The sequence below is a fragment of the Gymnoscopelus microlampas genome (assembly GCF_963454915.1).
Source record: "Gymnoscopelus microlampas genome assembly, chromosome: 2".
Classification (NCBI taxonomy): Eukaryota; Metazoa; Chordata; class Actinopteri; order Myctophiformes; family Myctophidae; genus Gymnoscopelus; species Gymnoscopelus microlampas.
Window position 1 is genome coordinate 14,203,666 of NC_139939.1, and position 19,880 is coordinate 14,223,545.

The 19,880-nt window shown below is 43.9% G+C and overlaps 1 protein-coding gene and 1 long non-coding RNA gene across 2 annotated transcripts; both read right to left on the minus strand.

Moving 5' to 3' along the window:
* Nucleotides 1–2,412: 2,412 nt before the first annotated feature.
* On the minus strand, nucleotides 2,413–12,401 carry LOC311058261. The gene is made up of 3 exons (XR_014602038.1): nucleotides 12,320–12,401; nucleotides 3,064–3,165; nucleotides 2,413–2,518 (listed from the first exon to the last, which is right to left on the minus strand). It is a non-coding gene; the product is annotated as an uncharacterized lncRNA (long non-coding RNA).
* A 1,288-nt stretch (nucleotides 12,402–13,689) lies between these two features.
* Nucleotides 13,690–17,292, minus strand: LOC311058227 (uncharacterized protein). The gene is made up of 6 exons (XM_084075592.1): nucleotides 17,164–17,292; nucleotides 16,561–16,628; nucleotides 15,728–15,894; nucleotides 15,197–15,256; nucleotides 14,589–14,708; nucleotides 13,690–14,266 (listed from the first exon to the last, which is right to left on the minus strand). Coding segments are annotated over exons 2-6 (480 nt in total). The 5' UTR covers nucleotides 16,562–16,628; nucleotides 17,164–17,292; the 3' UTR covers nucleotides 13,690–14,134.
* Nucleotides 17,293–19,880: the final 2,588 nt, after the last annotated feature.

A 19,880-nucleotide genomic window follows, 5' to 3' on the forward strand; every position in this document is an offset into this window, starting at 1 on the left:
ATATATATATATATATCGTCCTGTTTATTTTCTGGTACAATGCCGGTGCCTACGTTATTTTGCTGCCAGTGTTGGGGCCAGCACATGAAAATTATACCAAGATCATATCAAAAATCACACCCTGTGTGAAGAGAGTGGTGCCTTTGATGAGCCACGTATTGTCATCACCCGTGTTGTCATCAATGTTTGTTTATTGGACATACATACATACGGACGGACACACGGACAAAGTCAGATATAGGAGTGGTTTGGCACCACTCAAAAATAACTTTTGTTACAAACTTTACAAAGTATTTATTACAAAGTATGATTAGAGATAAAAAACAAAAAAAACAATGTTTTTTTTCTCCTTTCTCTTTTATGTGGCTTTGATTACAGGACTTAAGTTCTCTAGTTTATAAATGACACATAATCAATACATCACATCTATAAAGTATTCACGTCAAAGTAGATTTAACCATTTATTGCCACAAATTGAATACAGTTAGGCTTGGCGTTAAAACTCCGCTCTTGGGAGAATATTTCCTGAATTTTGTCGAAGCAGCCTGCTAAGCATATATTCAGGAAATGCTTAAAGGGGAAATCCACCCCTTTTCAATATTTAACTATGTCATTAATATAGCATAAAGGAGTTGTGTGGAAATAAGAAAAAAGTTCCCCCCTTTCTGTGTTGCCTTGAACTGGAGGATTGATTGTGGGTTTAACATTGCAAATTACACCGTGATGAGTCATCATTTCCTTTGATCAAACACCTTTGAAGTCTGGATGTAGTGCGTTGCACGGAGTGTAGCACAAGTGGATCCTTTAGCCACTGTTTGTTCTCCCTTGCACAGCGGGGGTTAACCATAGAGATATAATATAACTAGAGGGCCGATTGCCCTCTAGTTATATATATATATTATATTGTGTCTGTCAATAATAACAAAAAGGTCCTCGGGACTTGTGGTCCTTTATTAGCACTAATAATAGCCTAGCTGAAAAAAACATGTAAAACATGGACTTCTCATGGTTGTGTTAACAATTCAAATTCAGGTCATAAATGACCTGCTTCGTCAGACACAACCAGGACGGTCTACTTTGCTCTGTGCTGGGAAGAGTGTCTTTACTATATCGCTCACTGAAAATTAGCTATATATATATATATATATATATATATATATATATATATATATATATATATATATATATATATATATATATATATATATATATATATATACACACACACACACACACACACACACACACACACACACACACACACACACACACACACACACACACACTGTATATCACATTCAAAACATACTTACCGGTATGTCCAGGTCCACCACAATGTTCTAGTTTTAGTTAGTGACCATGCACCTACTTCATCACAGCACATGTGGGGACTGGGGACAGGTGCCCACTTGCAAACTAGCATCCCCATTTTGGGCATGCAATAAGTTTAATCAAAAATAGCGAAAATTGTCTATCTGCAAGCTCACAACATGAGGCGACATGTTTGGGAAGGGATGATCAAAACCAATAAATAACATTTAAGTTCCTTTCCTTTATATTTTCAATTCAATTCAATCTTTATTTCAGACTCAGGGTCCATATAACAAAACAGAATGACAAACACACAGTGATAGAAATAAATAAAAGCAAAAAAAAAAACGTAAAAAACAGTCCAACTACAGCTGCTCATACTCAGTAGAGGCTGTTGCGCCAATGTCTCCAAATCATGGAAGAGAACCGAGTAGAACTCTTCATAGGGTTAATTAAAATCTTAATAACATGATTGTCAGACTCTTCAAGACGACATATGAATTTGTACATTAAATTTCTTAACAGGGCTTGACAGGTAGGTACAGTACCCCCAAGTTAACAAACAGCTGACTGGCACTGTGCCATCTTGGTACCCTCAGCAGCAACCGTAGAGCATCATTGTATGCAACTTTTAGTTTTGCAACTTTTAGTTTTTGCGAAAATTGTGAAATTTCCGCATTAGTATGTTTGCCTGGGTCATCTGAGAGATCATCAGAGATACAGTGACCAAGGTACTTAAGGGTGTCATCACAATTCATGGTGTCATCATCATCCATGTCATCAGTATCAGGTTTGGCACTCTGGACGCCATATGAAACTAATTGAAACGATAAGTCTTATCGTTTCAATTCCTGCTCAAGTGAGGAGTCCTTCTATCACAGTTACTCAAAAAAGCAGACCAGAGTTCACTGAGTCCACACTCATTGCCCTGTTATTGGTTCAAATATGACTCATTAATTGATGGATTCTTTGCTGGTCTATTAGATCATTCACATTGTGCAAAATAGATGTCAAATAAACTCACATATCACAGAGCACCATCACCTACTAGAATACTGAGGTGTTCCATGTTTTAATGAAGGAACAATGTCAAACCAACCTGATGTCTCTGTCACTGTCACTGTCATGGTGGCTGCCAGTGAAGCTAAGGGGAGGGTCTATGGACTGGTCACTTGCTCCAGAATCTCTCTCTGGTGACTGAGGCCCTCTTTTAAAGACAAAACACAAGTTGAAACTGAAATTATAATTGAATCTAATTCAGAATAAGTTCAATGGGAATCAGTCTTGGCCAAAGAAAAAAACAACTATATGTCCTGCTCAAGTGAGTAAAAGTAGCCCATATATAACATTTACTCCAAAAAGCGGACTAGAGGACTCGGTGGTTTACACTGAGTTATTATGTGTACACCACACCTCCCTCTGTCACTGGTTCAAATCTGACTTATTCATTAATGGAGTTTTTGCTGATCTGTAGAGAAATTCAAATTGTACCAAATAGATTTCAGATAGATAACTCATATCACAGTGCACCTTCATCTACTAGAACACTAAATTGATCATGAATTTAAACTGCATATTTAGATTTTCTATATTTTTGTGTAGTTGTTTCTGTTGCACTGTCTTTGTTTTGTCTAGTTGTTTGAATGGTTTATTGGACCACAATGCAAACAAGCCACCGTCTTTTTTGTGTCATCCATTTAGCGCGTTTTTAACTCGTTGTGCTGCCTGTTCAAAAATGAATGTGAAACTAACCTGATGTCTCTGTCACTGTCATGCTGGCTGTCACTGAAGTTGCGGGGAAGATCTATGGAATGGTCACTTGCTGCAGAATCACTCTTTGGAGAGTCAGGCAGTCTGTTAAAGAAAAAAACAGAACAAAACAAAACAAAAAAACAAGTTGAAACAACATTCACAGATTAAATTATAATGATCAGTTCAGTGTGGAACAATTTAAATGCAAATCAGTCTTGTCCAATGTAAAAACAAAACTAGAGAGGGAGCTCACAGGTTGTTTAAGAGACCATCAGAAAACAAATAAAGTGCATTTCATGTAATTCAGTTTTCTATCATAATCCATGATGGAATAAGGATTAAAGAATATGCGGTATCCGGATTAGTTACAGGAACCCTAAACCCATGCATTAGGAGATAATGGCCCATTATTTTAGGATGTCCAGATGTCCAGTATCCAGGGGTCATCTGACCTTCATAAAAGTAGGATCAAACTAGCCAAATGTTTTAACAAAGGTCTCGAATCCCACGTAGCTAAACTTGAAAAGGAAAAAAAACAAGCTAAGAAACAAGGTAAATAGCATGCTCCTGTTAGCAGAAAAAAGCTACCTCGATGACAAGATTGAGGAAAATCAAAAAAAACCACGAGAGCTTTGGAGGCTACTCAAGAACCTCCTAGGCTGCAGCAAAAAATTGAAAACCAGGCTTTCAAACTTAAGCCTCAAGGTGAATGACACTCTCATTTCATCCAAACACGAAGTGAGTAAAATCCTCAACATATTCTTCACGACCGTAGCCTCAGATTTGGTTGAAAAACTTCCTCCACACTCTGGGAGATATGGTGAGGAGTATGTTGTCCCATTTTACGAAAAACAGGGTGTTTGCAAAGATGACTTTAAACTCTCCCCTGTGAAAACAGAAGAGGTGTTTAAAAAATTGAGTGCTCTTCATCAACACAGAGCCACAGGCCTCGACAATATCCCCCCCAAATTTCTAAAAGACTCAGCCGCCTCCATTGCTCCAATCATTACCCACATATTCAACCTCTCCACCACACAGGGACAGGTCCCCAACGACTTCAAAAAAGCAAGGGTGACCCCTCTGTTCAAAAAAGGAAACCAATTAGACCCTGGCAACTACCGCCCTATTTCTATTCTAAGCTCCATCTCGAAAGTCATGGAAAAAATAGTCTATGAACAGGTCGACAAGTATCTTGCCGAGAAAAATCTAATCTACAAATTCCAATCTGGCTTCAGAACAAACCACTCCACTGACACATGCCTTCTCTATTTGAACGACTCTATCAAACAAGAGATTGAAAAGGGCAAATATTGCGGCATGGTCATGCTGGACCTCCAGAAGGCTTTTGACACCGTTAATCACCCGATTATGATCAATAAGCTCAGAGCAATAGGTTTTGATGACACGTCAGTGAACTGGATGAGATCCTACCTGGAAGGGAGGGAGCAAGTGGTGGAAGTAAACGGCACCCAGTCCCCCCCCCTCCCAGTGACTTGTGGTGTTCCCCAAGGAAGTATACTAGGACCCTTACTGTTCCTGATATATGTGAATGACATGTCGTCAGCCTGTGACTGCAACCTGTTCCTGTTCGCAGATGACTCGGCCCTGCTAGTCTCGGACAGGGACAGGCTGCAGGTTGAGAAAACTCTCAGCTCTGAACTCAACAAGATCTGCATCTGGCTCTCCGACAACAAGCTCTCATTACACCTGGGCAAAACGGAATGCATCCTCTTTGGGTCCACTCCTAACCTCAGAAAGGCAGAGAGCTTCACGATCAAAGCGGGTGATGATATCATCAAAAGAAAAAACGAAATTACCTACCTGGGCTCTATCTTGGAGGCTGACCTCTCTGGTGACAAAAATGCTGAAAAAACGATCAAAACGGTCCACAAAAAAACACGCTATTTGCGGAGTATTGATCGTAAAGTCAGTAAGAAGACTCTGAAGACTCTTGCAGTGGCCCTCATACAAGGTCATTACGATTATGCATGTACTTCATGGTATCACAACACCACCAAGGCCTTAAAAACAAGGCTCCAAACATCCCAAAACAAACTTGTAAGGCTACTTCTTGGCCTCAACTACAAAATCCATCTAACCCCTGATCATTTTGATAGGATTGGATGGCTTAGGGTTGCGGACAGAGTACAGCAACTTGCTATGGGCCTGGTCTTCAAGATATATCACAACATTGGGATCCCCCTGTATTTGTCAAAATACTTCCAAAATGTTAATGATGTCCACGATCACAATACCAGAGGCAGCTCCACAAACCTTGTCCAACCCTTTTTTGGCTCAACAAAGGGAAGTAACTCGTTCTCATGCTATTCATCAAAAATGTGGAACGCCCTACCAAAAGGAGTAAAGGAGTGTAAAACCCTACTCTCTTTCAAAACAGCCCTAAAGATACACCTTCAGGAGGCTGCAATTGGAAAATGGCCCCTGTCTAAGTCCTAACCTAACCTACCCCCTACCCCCCCCCCCTCTCTCCTTCTCCTTTTGTACATATTTCTCACTCTTCATACCAGTAACCTGTAAACTGATTGTATGACATTCTATAGTAGTTGTGTATATCTGTCTGTCTCTTATATGTCATCATGATTTGTGTGCATGGGGAACTCATTTGAAACAAGCTCTGTGCTTTTATGAGTCTTCCAGTTTAGTAGACCTTGTATTGTGAATTTGTACTTCCATGTACTGTTGTTCTCATGTCTTACTAAATAAAGTACATCAATCAATCAAACCTTAGCTGATCACTATTGATTTAACTGACTCACACAATGGACACACACACACACACACACACACACACACACACACACACACACACACACACACACACACACACAAGAGATGTAGCACACACACCTAGCTCCGTGCACATCCAATGTATGCAAGTACATACACACACATGTGAAGTCTGCCTATAAATACTTTGAGGACAAAGAAACCGTCCCTTCTTCTTCTTGTTCTCTATCGTATCGAGACTATCTCTCCACCCAACATATTTCATATGTATGGGGGGATGACCCCACCTAGCATAAAACGTGGATATTTCTTTAAGACACACCAGTCCTACTGGCACGCCCACCCAGCCCTATATAAGGCCCAGGTGTGCGTGATTACACTGATTTTTTGATCGACCGTACTTTCTCCACCACCGGTGTGGACAGTCATTATAGCCCGCTATACGACGTATTACCGGCTAGGTCGGTTCACACGTTCGTGGCGGAGTCCCGTCGGTGGAAACACCAGGCGGGGCGCGCTGGTGATCTGACTAAACACACACATAAAGCAACCATTAAAGCCCGCTATACGGCGTATCACCGATCGTGTCGGTTCACGCGTTCGTGGCGGAGCTCCGTCGGTGGAAACACTTGGCGGGGCGCGCTGGTGGTCTGTTAAAAACAAAAACAAACGGGGCAGCCATTATACCCGCTATACGGCGTATTACCGGCTCGGCCGGTTCACGCGTTCGTGGCGGAGTCCCGTCAGTGGAAACACTGGACGGGGCGCGCTGGTGGTCTGTCGAAATATACCCTGGGTGGCCATTATAGCCCGCTATACGGCGTATTACCGATCGTGTCGGTTCACGCGTTCGTGGCGGAGTTCTGTCTGTGGAGCTGGTGGCAGTGGCACTAGACAGAACACGCTGGTTGGCCAGGGGTCCCCTGGACAGTCATTGCGCGCTATACAGCGTATCGCCGACGGGGTCGGTTTACGCGGCTGTGGCGTAGTTCGCTGGTGAACCGGTCCGGTGATACAAGCGAAAAGCATCAGTACTGCAAGGGGGGCGGGGCGGGGCGCACCATATATGGTGTATTGCACGGCGGAGCCGTCTACACCTAGGTACGACTCTGCGTTGTGGCGCGCGTTCCACAACAAGGAAAGAGTTTGGGGTGCTCCAGTGAGCTTAATGTCAGAGTGGTTGTGTCGGAGCGCCTCAGTGCGGCTGCAGAGTTCAGGTGCAACCTCTTCCAGGAGAGGATAGAGACACTAGAAACTCTGCTGGAGACACAAAACAAACTGCTGGACATTGAGTTTGATATGGGCATCCATCCTAACAAATAAAATGTATCTATATATATATTTATATATATATATATATATATATATACAAATATATATATATATATATATGAAAAAAATTGGCTGGAGATGGAAACAGTTCATCTTGGATTGATTGAATTGATTGAATATTTTATTAGGCGAAATGTAAAACAGCAAAAAGCAGTTACATTTAAAATACTTTTCCTAAAGGGTCAGTTCAAAAAGTCCTTGTGGTCTTATTGTCTCCATTGAGGTCCTTGCCAGCTAAGGCTAAGCAGGCCAGGTGCCTGTTGTTTAGAGGCAAGCCGTTTCCACTCCAACCCAACAGACTGAACGTCCCAGGGTGGCAGAGCCGCACCATACGAGCGTATTGCTGCCAGGTTTGGCAGCTTCTGCGTTCAGGTGTAATAACGCACTATACGGCGTATCGCTGACGAGGTCAGTTCACGCGACCGTGGTGTAGTTCTGTCTGTCGATCTGCCAGTGACACAGACAGGGCGTGCTGGTCTGTCGAACACAAACTGGGCGGCCATTATAGCCCGCTATACGGTGTATCACCGCTTGGGTCGGTTTACGCGTCCGTGGCGGAGTTCCGTCAGTGGAGACACTGGCCGGGGCGCGCTGGTAGTCTGTCGAACACAAACGCAGCATTATACCCGCGGCTATTATAGCCCGCTTTACGGCGTATTACCGATTGGGTCGGTTTACGGGTCCGTGGTGGGTCTGCCAGGGGTTCCCTGAATCAGTCATTGCACGGTATACAGCGTATTGCCGACCGGGTCGGTTTACGCGGCTGTGGCGTAGTTCGCTGGAGAACCGTGTTCGGTGATACCAGCGGAGTGCATCCGTACTGTCAGGGACGAGCGGAGCGCACCATATATGGTGTGTTGCACGGCGGGGCCGTCTACACACCTAGGTGTAATTCTGCGTGGTGGAATCCGGTCATCGGTGTGAAGCCACGGAGTAAGCTCCTTGCTCGTCCCGAGAATGCACAGAGCCATGGCTATCCGGACGCAGCCAGCCAACACAGAGGCTATTCCGTCACTGTATCAGCGCCCGCTTACACGGCGCTTGCGTGACCATAATAGCCCTGACCTTTATTGAGGAGCTGCAGGAACTGGAAGCTCGCAGGCTCCCCAGGCTGTTTGAGGAACAGGCAGGGTATGGCTGCTCTCCGGTCGGTGAGGCGCCATTGGTGGCGGTCCTAGTCCAAGCTGCGGCAGGAGGACCGAGCTTGTCCGATGAAGCGGCCTATTGAGCCGTCGGCCATGTTAGGCCAAGAGGCCAGTGCCCGGCTACAACGAGCTAAGGAGGCTCATGGATGGGCACGGGAGGTGATGGCAGGAATGCTCCGGCAGGGCTGTGAGCAGCTTGCCTAAGAAATAGAGTACTTTCTCCACCACTGGTGTGGACAGTCATTATAGCCTGCTTTACGGCGTATCACCGATTGTGTCGGTTTACGCGTCCGTGGTGGAGTCCCGTCAGTGGAAACACTGGGCGAGGCGTGCTGGTGGTCTGTTAGAACACACATAAAGCAGCCATTAGAGCCCGCTATACAGCGTATTACCGGCTAGGCCGGTTCACGTGAGTTCCGTCAGTGGAAACACTTGGCGGGCGGTCCGGTGGTCTGTCTAGCACAGGGCGGCCATTATAGCCCGCTATACGGCGTATCACCGGTTGGGTCGGTTTACGCGTCCGTGGCGGAGTTCTATCTGTGGATCTGGTCTCAGTGACGCAAGACAGAACGCGCTGGGTCTGCCAGGGGTCCCCTGAATCAGTCATTGCACACTATACAGCGTATCGCCGACTGGGTCGGTTTACGCGGCTGTGGCGTAGTTCGCTGGAGAACTGGGTTTGGTGATTCCAGGGAAGCACATCCGTACTGTTAGGGACGAGTGGAGCACAGCATATATGGTGCGTTGCCGTTTCCACTCCAGCCCAACAGACTAAACGTCCGAGGGCGACAGAGCTGTGAGAGCCAAGCCCAGGCTATGGCTCCCCCTCTTTACCTGCCCTGCCTGGTTTGGACAGGTCTGTAGAGATGGATTTTGGTTATGAGAAGACTACGAGTGTTGGCAGCCTATTTAACCAACGCAGTATGCAGCTCAGAGAAGGAGTTGGCGTTGTGTCGCCCCTCTTGGGGTTGCTGTTGCGGCTCGTTTATAGGTAAAACAAAAAAAATCCTAAAGGAGAGCAAAAGTAGCCCCCCGCATGTTATCAGGTGCTTGGACCCAGTCCTGGGACCTTGGCGTCGGGAGAGCCTCCGCATCCAAAATTGGATGACCGGCTGGTGCGTGCTTGCTCAGAGGAGCAGTGCCACAACGATGTGGCCAGGCTCCGGCAGCACTTTGGGTGCTTAGGCCGGCGCCTCGACAAGAGAGTTTGCAGGCGTCATCGCTCACAGTCGAGGATCCTCGGCTTGGGTTAGAGGCCAGAGCAGGGACTTTGTCCCTTGCTCCAGTAGGACGGGCCACCCTCAGGGCTCGTCCAGATTTTCAGTTGAGGACCAGGTTGACCTGGAGGCTGTGCCTATGCCCTTTGGGGCTGATGGCAGCCACGGCACACATTGTGCCCCCGGCTCTCCTGAACATTCGGCCGGTGCATTCCTTGTCATTTACAGTCATGCACCATACGGGCATATTGCTGGCGAGGTCAGCTAACGCGTTCGGGTATATAGTTCCGTCAGTGCGGTGACACAGGGGGGCATGCAGAGACTGTCAGGGGTGAGCAGGACGCACCGTACGGGTGTGCTAAGGCATGCCCAGTTACGCACCTAAATTTAGTTCTGCATGGCAGAAGCCGGCGTGGTCATGTGAGCCACGGAGTGAGCTCTCTCCTCATCCCAAGATAATTGTGTCGCTGTGCTGGGGATCGGCCAGTGACACGGCGGTCCCAAACAAGGGCAACATGTAAATTACCCAGTTGCCAAAGGGGGCTTGTGGCCCTCTCACGGTAGGCCAGCAGTCCCCCCACAGGAGATGGTACCGTCTGCCTTCAGTGCCTTGCGACATGGGTCATCTGAGCCCATGAACACTTGGGCTGCAATGGCTTCTCTCGAGGCAGCATTCTTGCTGTTAATTGTCTCAGCTACAAGAATGTCCCTGTCGTGCATGAGGGATGCTGCCGCTTCCTACATGGCAATGCTTGGGGGTATTAATCCCTGCATTCCACCCTATGGCCTGATCAGAGTACGAGTCAGTCTATTGAACTGCACCCTTTCCACCCGCCTCAGGGCAGTGAAGCAGGGCTGCAGTCACTGTTGGGCCCTGTCAGGGCCTTGAAAGTGTGTATGGACCTAACTGCCATGGGCAGATGGTCTCCAAGGCTGGGCTTCCTCAATGGGTTGAGAAACAATCCAGCAGGCGTATAGGTGGGCAGGCAGGCCAGCCCCAACAGGAATGTGTGCACATTCCACACGGGGCCTCGCTGCCTCATGGGCTTCTGGCGAGGTGCCCCTCTATCTGAGATCTGTGTGACGGCTCCTGTTTGACACCGTCCGCATTTATCAGGTTCTACGGCATGGGTGTGGTAGCCAGCACCCCAATCACTGAGTGCGTGCTGGGCTCCGCAGCAGGACATGGCCTTCACCAGTCGTATCTGCAAGGAGAATTGTGGAGTTGCAAGCTCTGTCAGTCCATGAGGAGCTTTGCAGGTCTAGGCCCAGATGATGGAGGAGCAGTGTTACGCCCCAACCTGGCCTTTCTCCCCAAAGTTCTCTCAGAGGCATATCCCAAACTGGTGTTTGAGCTCTGTCCTCTCCTTGACATGCAGACAGATGGGGTACAAAGACAGAGTCGGTTCCCACTCTGCCCTGTTGGAGCTTAGTGTCGTACGTCAGGGCCACACAGGCCCACAGAGTAACAGACTAACAGACCAGAAGCAGGAGTGCTTGGACCACTGGCTGTCCCGCTGGATCACGGAAATGATCCAGCAGGTTTACAGGCGGGGCAGGAGTACCAGTGCCGCCTAGGTGCGGGCACACTCCACCAGTGGGACAGCACCTGGGTGCTGTGGAATGGTGCGTCTCTGACGGAGATCCGCACAGCAGCAACATGGTCGACTTCGTCTACATTCACCCGGTTCTACCAACTGAACGTGGCTGTATCCGCTCCCTTTGGGGAGTCGGTCTTATGTGCTACTCAGCGGTAGGTGTCACCGTCACCTTCACCAGTTGAGTCTGCCTTGCGTCTGGCGGGCTGGCTTGAGCGGCCCGTCTCCCCTGTGGTCACCGGCCGTGGTGGCTTGCAGGGCCAGGCTCTGGGCAGCGTCTTGCGCCCAGGCATTTAGCGGCGGATGGCGGCTGGCTGTCCAGCCGCCCCAGGGGTTGTAAATATTTTACATTGTGCAATAATTGTAGACATTTTAAATCGAACATACTTGTAAACATAATTGTACATTTTAATTACAGTATGTGTCGGAGCCCACTGGTGTTGGCTCTGGGGGTCTGGGACTGCTTCGCTTCCTCACGAGGTGTCTTACAGAGTTCCCCATACATATGAAATATGTTGGGTGGAGAGATAGTCTCGATACGATAGAGAACGTTCGGTTACGCTGTAACCTTTGTTCTCTGAGTGAAGAGACTATCTCTCCACCTCGATGTCGCTCGTCAGCGGTGTGGATCAAAGTAAAACCAGTGTAATCACGCACACCTGGGCCTTATATAGGGCTGGGTGGGCGTGCCAGTAGGACTGGTGTGTCTTAAAGAAATATCCACGTTTTTATGCTAGGTGGGGTCCCCCCATACATATGAAATATGTTGGGTGGAGAGATAGTCTCTTCACTCAGAGAACAAAGGTTACAGCGTAACCGAACGCTCTGTTCTGTTCCGGCCACACCATGTAGCTCCAAGGCTGACATGTGCTCTGGTGCTCTGTACTCTGTTTTGCCCAATAAATCGACTTGAGGAACATTACTGGTCTGGACCTTTCTACTTCTTTTCAACAATATTGTCGCACTTGGGCAAAAAAATATACTACAAATACATTCTGTCCACTGCCCTTAACAAACCTCCTTCAATCTAGGCCGTAGATTATTAGCTTTGAATGACAGCTTGGTAGCTGATAACTCTAGACTGTTAACACTGTTAACACAGTTTAGTGCAAACAAACAACACACCTTGTTCCAAGGAGTGGAGCTATCAGCCTTTATATGGCATTTCATGTTATGTGGTATCTCATATCATAGGCCTATTGTTAAAAGTTCTCACCCCCTGTCAAGACTAGAAAAATGCTCCATTGGGACAGACAGTCAATCATGAGGAAATATGGAGGGGCAGGAGGGAGACAAAAAGAGAGATAGTTTAGTTTTAGTTAGATAGTTTAATTCTGTATCCTTTCTATATCCTGTACTAATTGTTTATGTTTGCTCAGCAATGGCTCTGTGTAACTATTGAAGACTTGTGTGTTATGTATATGTGTCGTGAGGGGGGACTAACCCAGGATCTCTTTGGTGCTGTAGTAGTCCATACCTTGCAATAGACTCTAGTGCACACATCAACTCTGGAGACCTAATCAGCCATGTAATTACTATGTATTGACACAGTTTGTGTCATTATATACAAACTATATAAACTGTATAAATGCCGCTCTTATATCTGCACTTATTCTACCAGAGAAACGTGATAACACTAACAGTTCAAAATGCAACTACAAACGTCGACATTCAATTTAATTTATAGAATGAACAAAACTAATTACAGTATACACCTTTAGATGGACGTAGTTCACAATCTCCACACGATGAACCAAGTATTAAAGGAATATTAATATGAATGCAAATATTTACCTTTGCTTTGCACAACATGCTTGAATTACTCACATATCAAGCTAAACTTTATACCTCACACAGCCAGAGCTAGTCTTGGCACTGGCTGGAGCATGTACAGTAGGCCTATAAACCATATTCACACGGCGGCCATATTGCCATTAAGTCAATGAAATGCCACCCCAGTTGCCACCCCAGTTGCCACAGCAACGCAATGTTAAATTCCAAAATGGCCGGCTTGTGAATATGGACTATGGGCCAGGAACCTGGAAGGCGGGAGAACCTCAACTAACCTCCCAAGACAAACAATAGAAAAGCAAGGCAGTCCATCTCAGCTTTCTTCCCGTATATGTGTGACGTGGGTGGTCGCCCCTTTAGGAGACCAGAAGCAGGTCAAGAGTCAATCAATTCCAATGGGAGAAGTAAACGTGAACATAGCTTCTGACCGATTCTTTAGCCCCATGGTCACTGAACTATTAAACATTCTTCACCAGCCACACATCTTCTAACCTTATGATACAGAAGCCATAATATATCCACTGCATTTAAATACAATTTAAAACGTATAATTATCAGATACATTAGACTCTAAAGTAATGTCAACGTTTCTAATATTTCCAATGTCAATTTTACTTTGCCATTAGTTTACAGGTAGGGGAGTGATGTCAAAACAACAGATGATTTTCCAGTCAGTATTTGCAGTCTTAGTTAAGTGTGTAGTTAATTGAAGCCAGGTGTTAGAGGCCAGCATTACAGCTCAGGATAAACAGAACAGGCTTGCACACTGACAAAAAAATGTTGATGCTCTCAGGATGCAAACAATTGATTTATTTACATCACGAAAAAAGTGACACCGTGAAAAAGGAGTGGATGTTTCTGTTTGTTATTTATTAATTAGTATTGAATAGAGACAAGGAACAATGCTTTATACTTGAGTGCAGGTTGTTATATTCATTCAGTATGTAGTTCCTATTGCACCACTAGATGTCACTGTATGTTTGCTTTCCCTGAAGTGTCTCAATCTAAAAGACATACTAGGAAGCCATGATGAAGGATGTTCAGTAAAGAAGAACCTAGAAGTTATCCCTGCTCACTTGCATGATCTATCTGCCCTCCACTTATACAACATAGCTATTAATGCAACTTTAGGAGTGTCCTAGTCAGTATATGAATCCTCTATCTCAGTCTCTTAGCCGCATTTTCCAAATAAGTGGAGAGTGTGAGTACTGTATGTTGCCATTATGTACATGTTTGCACATTATTTCTTCATAGACGAGATCTCCTGCTTCCAGCAGTCCACTATTTTTATAGATTCAATCCGAGACGAGACGGGGTCTGACGACTGGAGGGAAAAACCCACTGGACACGCCACATTGTCCCCTACTTCACCCTGCGCGTGCGCGCGCACACACACACACACACACACACACACACACACACACACACACACACACACACACACACACACACACACACACACACACACACACACACACACACACACACACACATTCCATCAGTAAACTGATTATTTCCTCCAATATAGGCCTACAACTACTCTCAAATCCATGAACTATATAGAATCATGACACCACACTGATTTAAAGTCTATCCATCTATCTGTTAGAAATAATGAATATATGGTAATAATAATCATCATACTCATATCACCATAGTAATCATTATAATGATGATAAGAAGCCCATATTCACCAGATGGTCGATGAGGTCCAAGTTCAGGTCAATAATGTTTTGTATCAACTCCTTGTCCTTAGTGCTGACCTGCCGAGCAGACTCTATACATTTCTGATACTCTGCCATTCTCTTTCCAGCCTTTACATGAGAGAAAAAAGAGACAGAGAGATTTTTTCTGATTAGAAGTTACAGAAACAAGGGTGACGAGGGCATTGCAAGTGGGCCCCCAAAGAATTGGCGAAACGCTAAGATTGTAATGATAATAGGCTATATACAGTATGTTTATTTATATTTTTTGTTTTACAAAATTAGAACTAACTATTTTATTATATATCCTATGTCAGTTCCATTGATCCAAGCTGGATTATGCACACGGTCCACCCATTTGACCACTTAACACTGCAGCCCTGTTAAGTGGTCAGATGGGTGGGCCAGGAACGCTTTTGAGATTTTTAAGTGGGCCCTGATCCAGAAAATGTTGGGAACCACTGGTGTAAAGGTATAAATCATACATCATAGGCTACTTGACAGTCACACATGTGTCTGACATTTCAGTGATTTGGGCTTCTTAGTATTAAGGGTAAAGATTGGATAGAAATTCAACTGGGCTAGTTTTCATATCCTACCTGTGTGTCATCCAGTGTTTTATTTGGACAGGTAGTTATCTCTTCATCAGCCATCTTCAGCTGGGAAGAAGAAAGGAAAGAAGGGAGAACGAAAGAAAGAAAGAGAAATGAATTAATATCGTAAGCCATGCATGGAACTGTATTAGTCAAAATTAGAGAACGTTTTGTAGCAACTTGAAAATCCTAATTCTTCAAGAAAGGTAAAGGTAATTGCCAAACTTAAAAGTCATACTGTGTAACTTTTTTGTGTTGTTTTTCCCCCCCTATAAAACAGTGTGAAAATAGGTCACAGTGTAGATCGGCTATATTCACTATCCGTAGTACGATGATGTACATGGCTTCAGTTGTTAAACAAAGAGAGGCCTGGATGGAAGGACTTGATGCCATAGAACAAAAAGGTCTCCAGGATGACTTTGGCCTTTTTTGTGTTATAGGATTGTTCAACACACATTCAAACAAGTATAGCTATTAGCATACGTATATATTTATTCATTTAGTATTTAATGCACATTCCACATCTTTGCCTATTACCTCTCCTTGCAGTTCTTTCCTGTACTTTATCAGCCCAGTCTCGAGTCTGTTAACGATGCTGTTGAAATCTGAATTATAATCCGCTCCCCGGGCATTCATGAGGGGAAGAGCCTTCCCTGGCACTGAGCAGGCCAACAACAGCAGCACTGACAGACAGCTGAGATACACTGCAAAACAATAGAATAATAAAGAGATTAGGGCAGGGCGATATGACTTCAAATCAATATCACGCTTATTTCAAACCTTTGGCTCGATTACGATTCATGAACAATTATTCAAATACATATATATATAGTGAAAATAGCAAAGTTGTCATGTTCACAAGCTTTTAGTTTGTACACCACCGTTATACAGCGAAATATAATACAGGGTTAAGTGGTTATTCAAACTAATCTATTTAGTCAATTGTAAAACATCTATGTTTCATGATCATTTCGATTACTGGTAATTCAAAACTTCAGACTTCTACCCCACTATGTCTCAGAGGCAAATATTATACTTTTTACACCACTACAATTATTTGACAGAACGTTTTCCCAAACAAATATTAGAATAGAATATTATAGCCATTCCCAAGGATTCTTAGGAGAACTATCAATCAAATCATCCAGTGGAAAAAAATACCATGTTTATACAAGTCCTTGTGCTATTTATTTATTTTTGTATTTACTTATTTACTGGCACGTTAAACCCTTGTCATGGAATTATATATTTTAGCATCTGATTCAGTTACAATCTGTCAGCAGCCTATTATTTTGAAGTCACCATATTGTTTATAATGCAGCAACACTTAAATAAATCAAAGTAAAATGTTAATGAAAAGAGCAACTTACTTCTTGGCTTAGTTCTGTTTTGTTCTCACTCGAACTGGATTTTCTCCTCTGATTATTGCTGCCTTTTTCTGTGGTTATAGGGGAGTGACATGTTACATTTGAATTAATGACACTTGAACTTTTTACTGACCCACCAGATGGGTGGATTTGAAACAAAAGAGCAGTGACAGAAGAACAAACTATGTTCTGCATGCTACCCCCCCCCCCCCCCCCCCCCCCCCAAATAAAAAAACAGTATTAAGAGTAACATATTGTCACTGTCAGGTGAAAAAATCTCTATATCAAAAACTGTTACTTTTCAGGAAATGTAAAAATGAAAAATAAACAGATAACCTGTGTTCCACTTGGTCCAATGCAGTTATTATTTAGTCACAAGCTTGTGTTAATACTTTTCATTGGTCAAATATGTTTACTTAACCACTTTACCTTTAACTTAAACATTTTTCAAAAGTAGCAAAAATTGCAGATCTACAAACTCATATCGCGGTGTGAGCTTTTTTTTAAACCAAAAAACATAAAAGGTTGAACTATGAGAACACAAGGTTTCTGCCCGACAGCGTATGTGTTGTAGCCTATATAGTGCAGTATAGAGTCCACACTTACCTGAGTCTATGATGACTTGGTTTGCTGTTGGAGTTCTTGGTGTTTATGGTACCATGTGAGACATATCCCCGGGTTTATATATGGTAGGATTGCTGCTACTGTACATCCCAGCCCAGCATAATTATGTTAATTTGTTATGACCATGAGAGCTTTCACGACTCAGTTCACACTCATTATGACTCATTGACAAGCGTGTCCATACAAGCTGGCTACTGTGTCTTTACCAGTGATTTTCCATATTTAGCTCATTGACTGTGACTCGTTGTTTACTTGACATTATTGCTGACCTTTTTTTCCAAAGCATACATTCCTTTCAGTAAGGTATGGAAATCAACTTCAAAGAGAATTTAACTTGTGTGCGCGCGCGCACACACACACACACACACACACACACACACACACACACACACACACACACACACACACACACACACACACACACACACACACACACACACACACACACACACACACACACACACACACACACACATTTTAACCATTTATTTATGTCCACATAAAGGATAATACATACAGGGACACAAATATTATAGGTGCAGTAGGGTTACATTCACAAAATCATGGCATATGTTTTCATGATACAATAGACACACACACACACACACACACACACACACACACACACACACACACACACACACACACACACACACACACACACACACACACACACACACACACACACACACACACACACACACACACACACACACTTTTTAGAAACTGCATTTATTTTGAAACAGGTGAACTGAAGCAATTCATTAAGTGAAAAGTGTGTGTCACTTTGCAACTTCATGTCACCAGCTTCCATTTTAAATGACTGTTGCTTTGTTGCAGCATGAGGACAATTATATTATTGTGAAGTTTGATTGGTTGATTGAATATTTTATTATTGATTATTTGTAAGTACCTACAGCAGTACAACGAGTTAAAAGAAAATGGATGAGACACAAAAAAGACTTGTTTCCATTGTGGTCCATTAAACATTCAACACTCACACAACTGGACTGGAAACGTCAGTGCAACAAACAACCATACAAAATGAAAATATTAAAATGTACAGTTTTAAAACAGTGCATGATATATGCCATTGGCTATCTACCTTTTTTAATTTCAAGGACCCTCGGTTTGTGTATAGGCCATGGACCTCCAAAACCCCAAGTACAGATAGAACCAAATACACCTGCATTTGGTTCCATTTGTACACTCTTGGAGTTACAGACGTGTACGGTCCATTTGGCTCCTAACTATCAATCACTTTAATGGGAACCCCCTCAAGGACCCCGCGGGGTCCCCGGACCTCACTTATGAGAGACCTTACTGGTTGATAACTGCAATTGTTTTCATCAATAATGATCGAATGTTTTGTTCTTTTCCCCTTTAATTATATATATTTGTTTTAAGCTTTTCTGCCTTTATTGATAGTTATTAAGTGAAGATAGACAGGAGAAAGAGAGAGATGGGGAGAGACTTGCAGCAAAGGTCGTCGGCAATGGGACTCGAACCCGCAACGCGCTGTCAGGCTATTTTTAGAGCCTAGATGCCCGGACCAATCCGAGCCTCGAGTATAGTTTTCTAGGCATAACTGTTTACCTGATGCCCTTCTTTACTAGGCCAAGTCTTGTAAAAGAGATTTCAATTCTCAATTTGACTAAAAAACAAAAGTGCACTGAAATGAAAAGCAAGAGTATACTGAAAAGAAAATATAAGATAAACGAGGGTATTGCAAAAGGAAGAAGGTAGACCAACCATGTGTGGTCATTTACAATTCAGGTGAACGCTGGTGTCACCTCACTCTTGTGCCCCCCCTTTGCACCTGCATGCTAAAGAATGCATGTGTCAAACCGGGGTGGGTGTCTTCTTCCAGCCTGCACATAGAGGTGTCATTTCAGGGGGAAAATGCTTTTTAAGTAGGGTAATGAATGTATCGTTGCAGACAAGACAACACACGTTGCGTAACTCTAAACGGGGTGTGAGGCAACACCACCAGTCCTGGGGCTACACTATATGCACACCATTCCATGTGGGATGTGTGTACAGTACACTGCATACAGCACTGAACTGTAATATAGTACACTGACTGGCAGATTTTTACTTTTGAGCATTTAATATCAGATAATTACTTTTGACACTTTTGGACAGGTAATATCGACTACTTCAGGACTTACTCAAGTGGTATTCTAATGGGTGACGTACACTTTTAACAGAGTCATTTTCTAGTGTAGTGGAGTGTCTGTACTATACCTTTACTTTCAAGTGTAGCCTTCACACTTTTCCCACCCCTGATCACACACCAATAAAATACCAATAAATGAACACTTTTTTTTTTTTTACTGTGTGTCACTAATCACCCTGACAACTTGCACTATACATGAACTGGCTGAAATGTTTTTTTTTCACACCCTCTTTCCTCAAAGAAACCAACGTCTGGCCCAGTCATGTGTGAATGAAGCTTTTTGGCTTCAGCTCAATAAGGCAGATCTTTTCTCTCATGCTACTGTATGCGTCATTGCACTTCATTTCTCTTGTGGGCAATTCCACTAGGTCACACCTGCTTTCCAGAAGGAAGGTGTAAGGTATTATTTGTTGTAAGGCAAGGGAAGGCAATTCAAGGGCTTTACACAAAACATTAAGCATTAAGACATCAATATAGCAAAATTAAGAAACTCTATGAACACATTATGAAAGGACATTTG

What these genes read in the sequence shown, in the direction of transcription:
- LOC311058227 (XM_084075592.1), bottom strand. An exon ending in AAACACTGGATGACACACAG is followed by an intron (nt 14,709 to 15,196) that starts GTAGGATATGAA and finishes TCTCATGTAAAG; the next exon opens with GCTGGAAAGAGAATGGCAGA. An exon ending in TGGACCTCATCGACCATCTG is followed by an intron (nt 14,267 to 14,588) that starts GTGAATATGGGC and finishes GCGCACGCGCAG; the next exon opens with GGTGAAGTAGGGGACAATGT.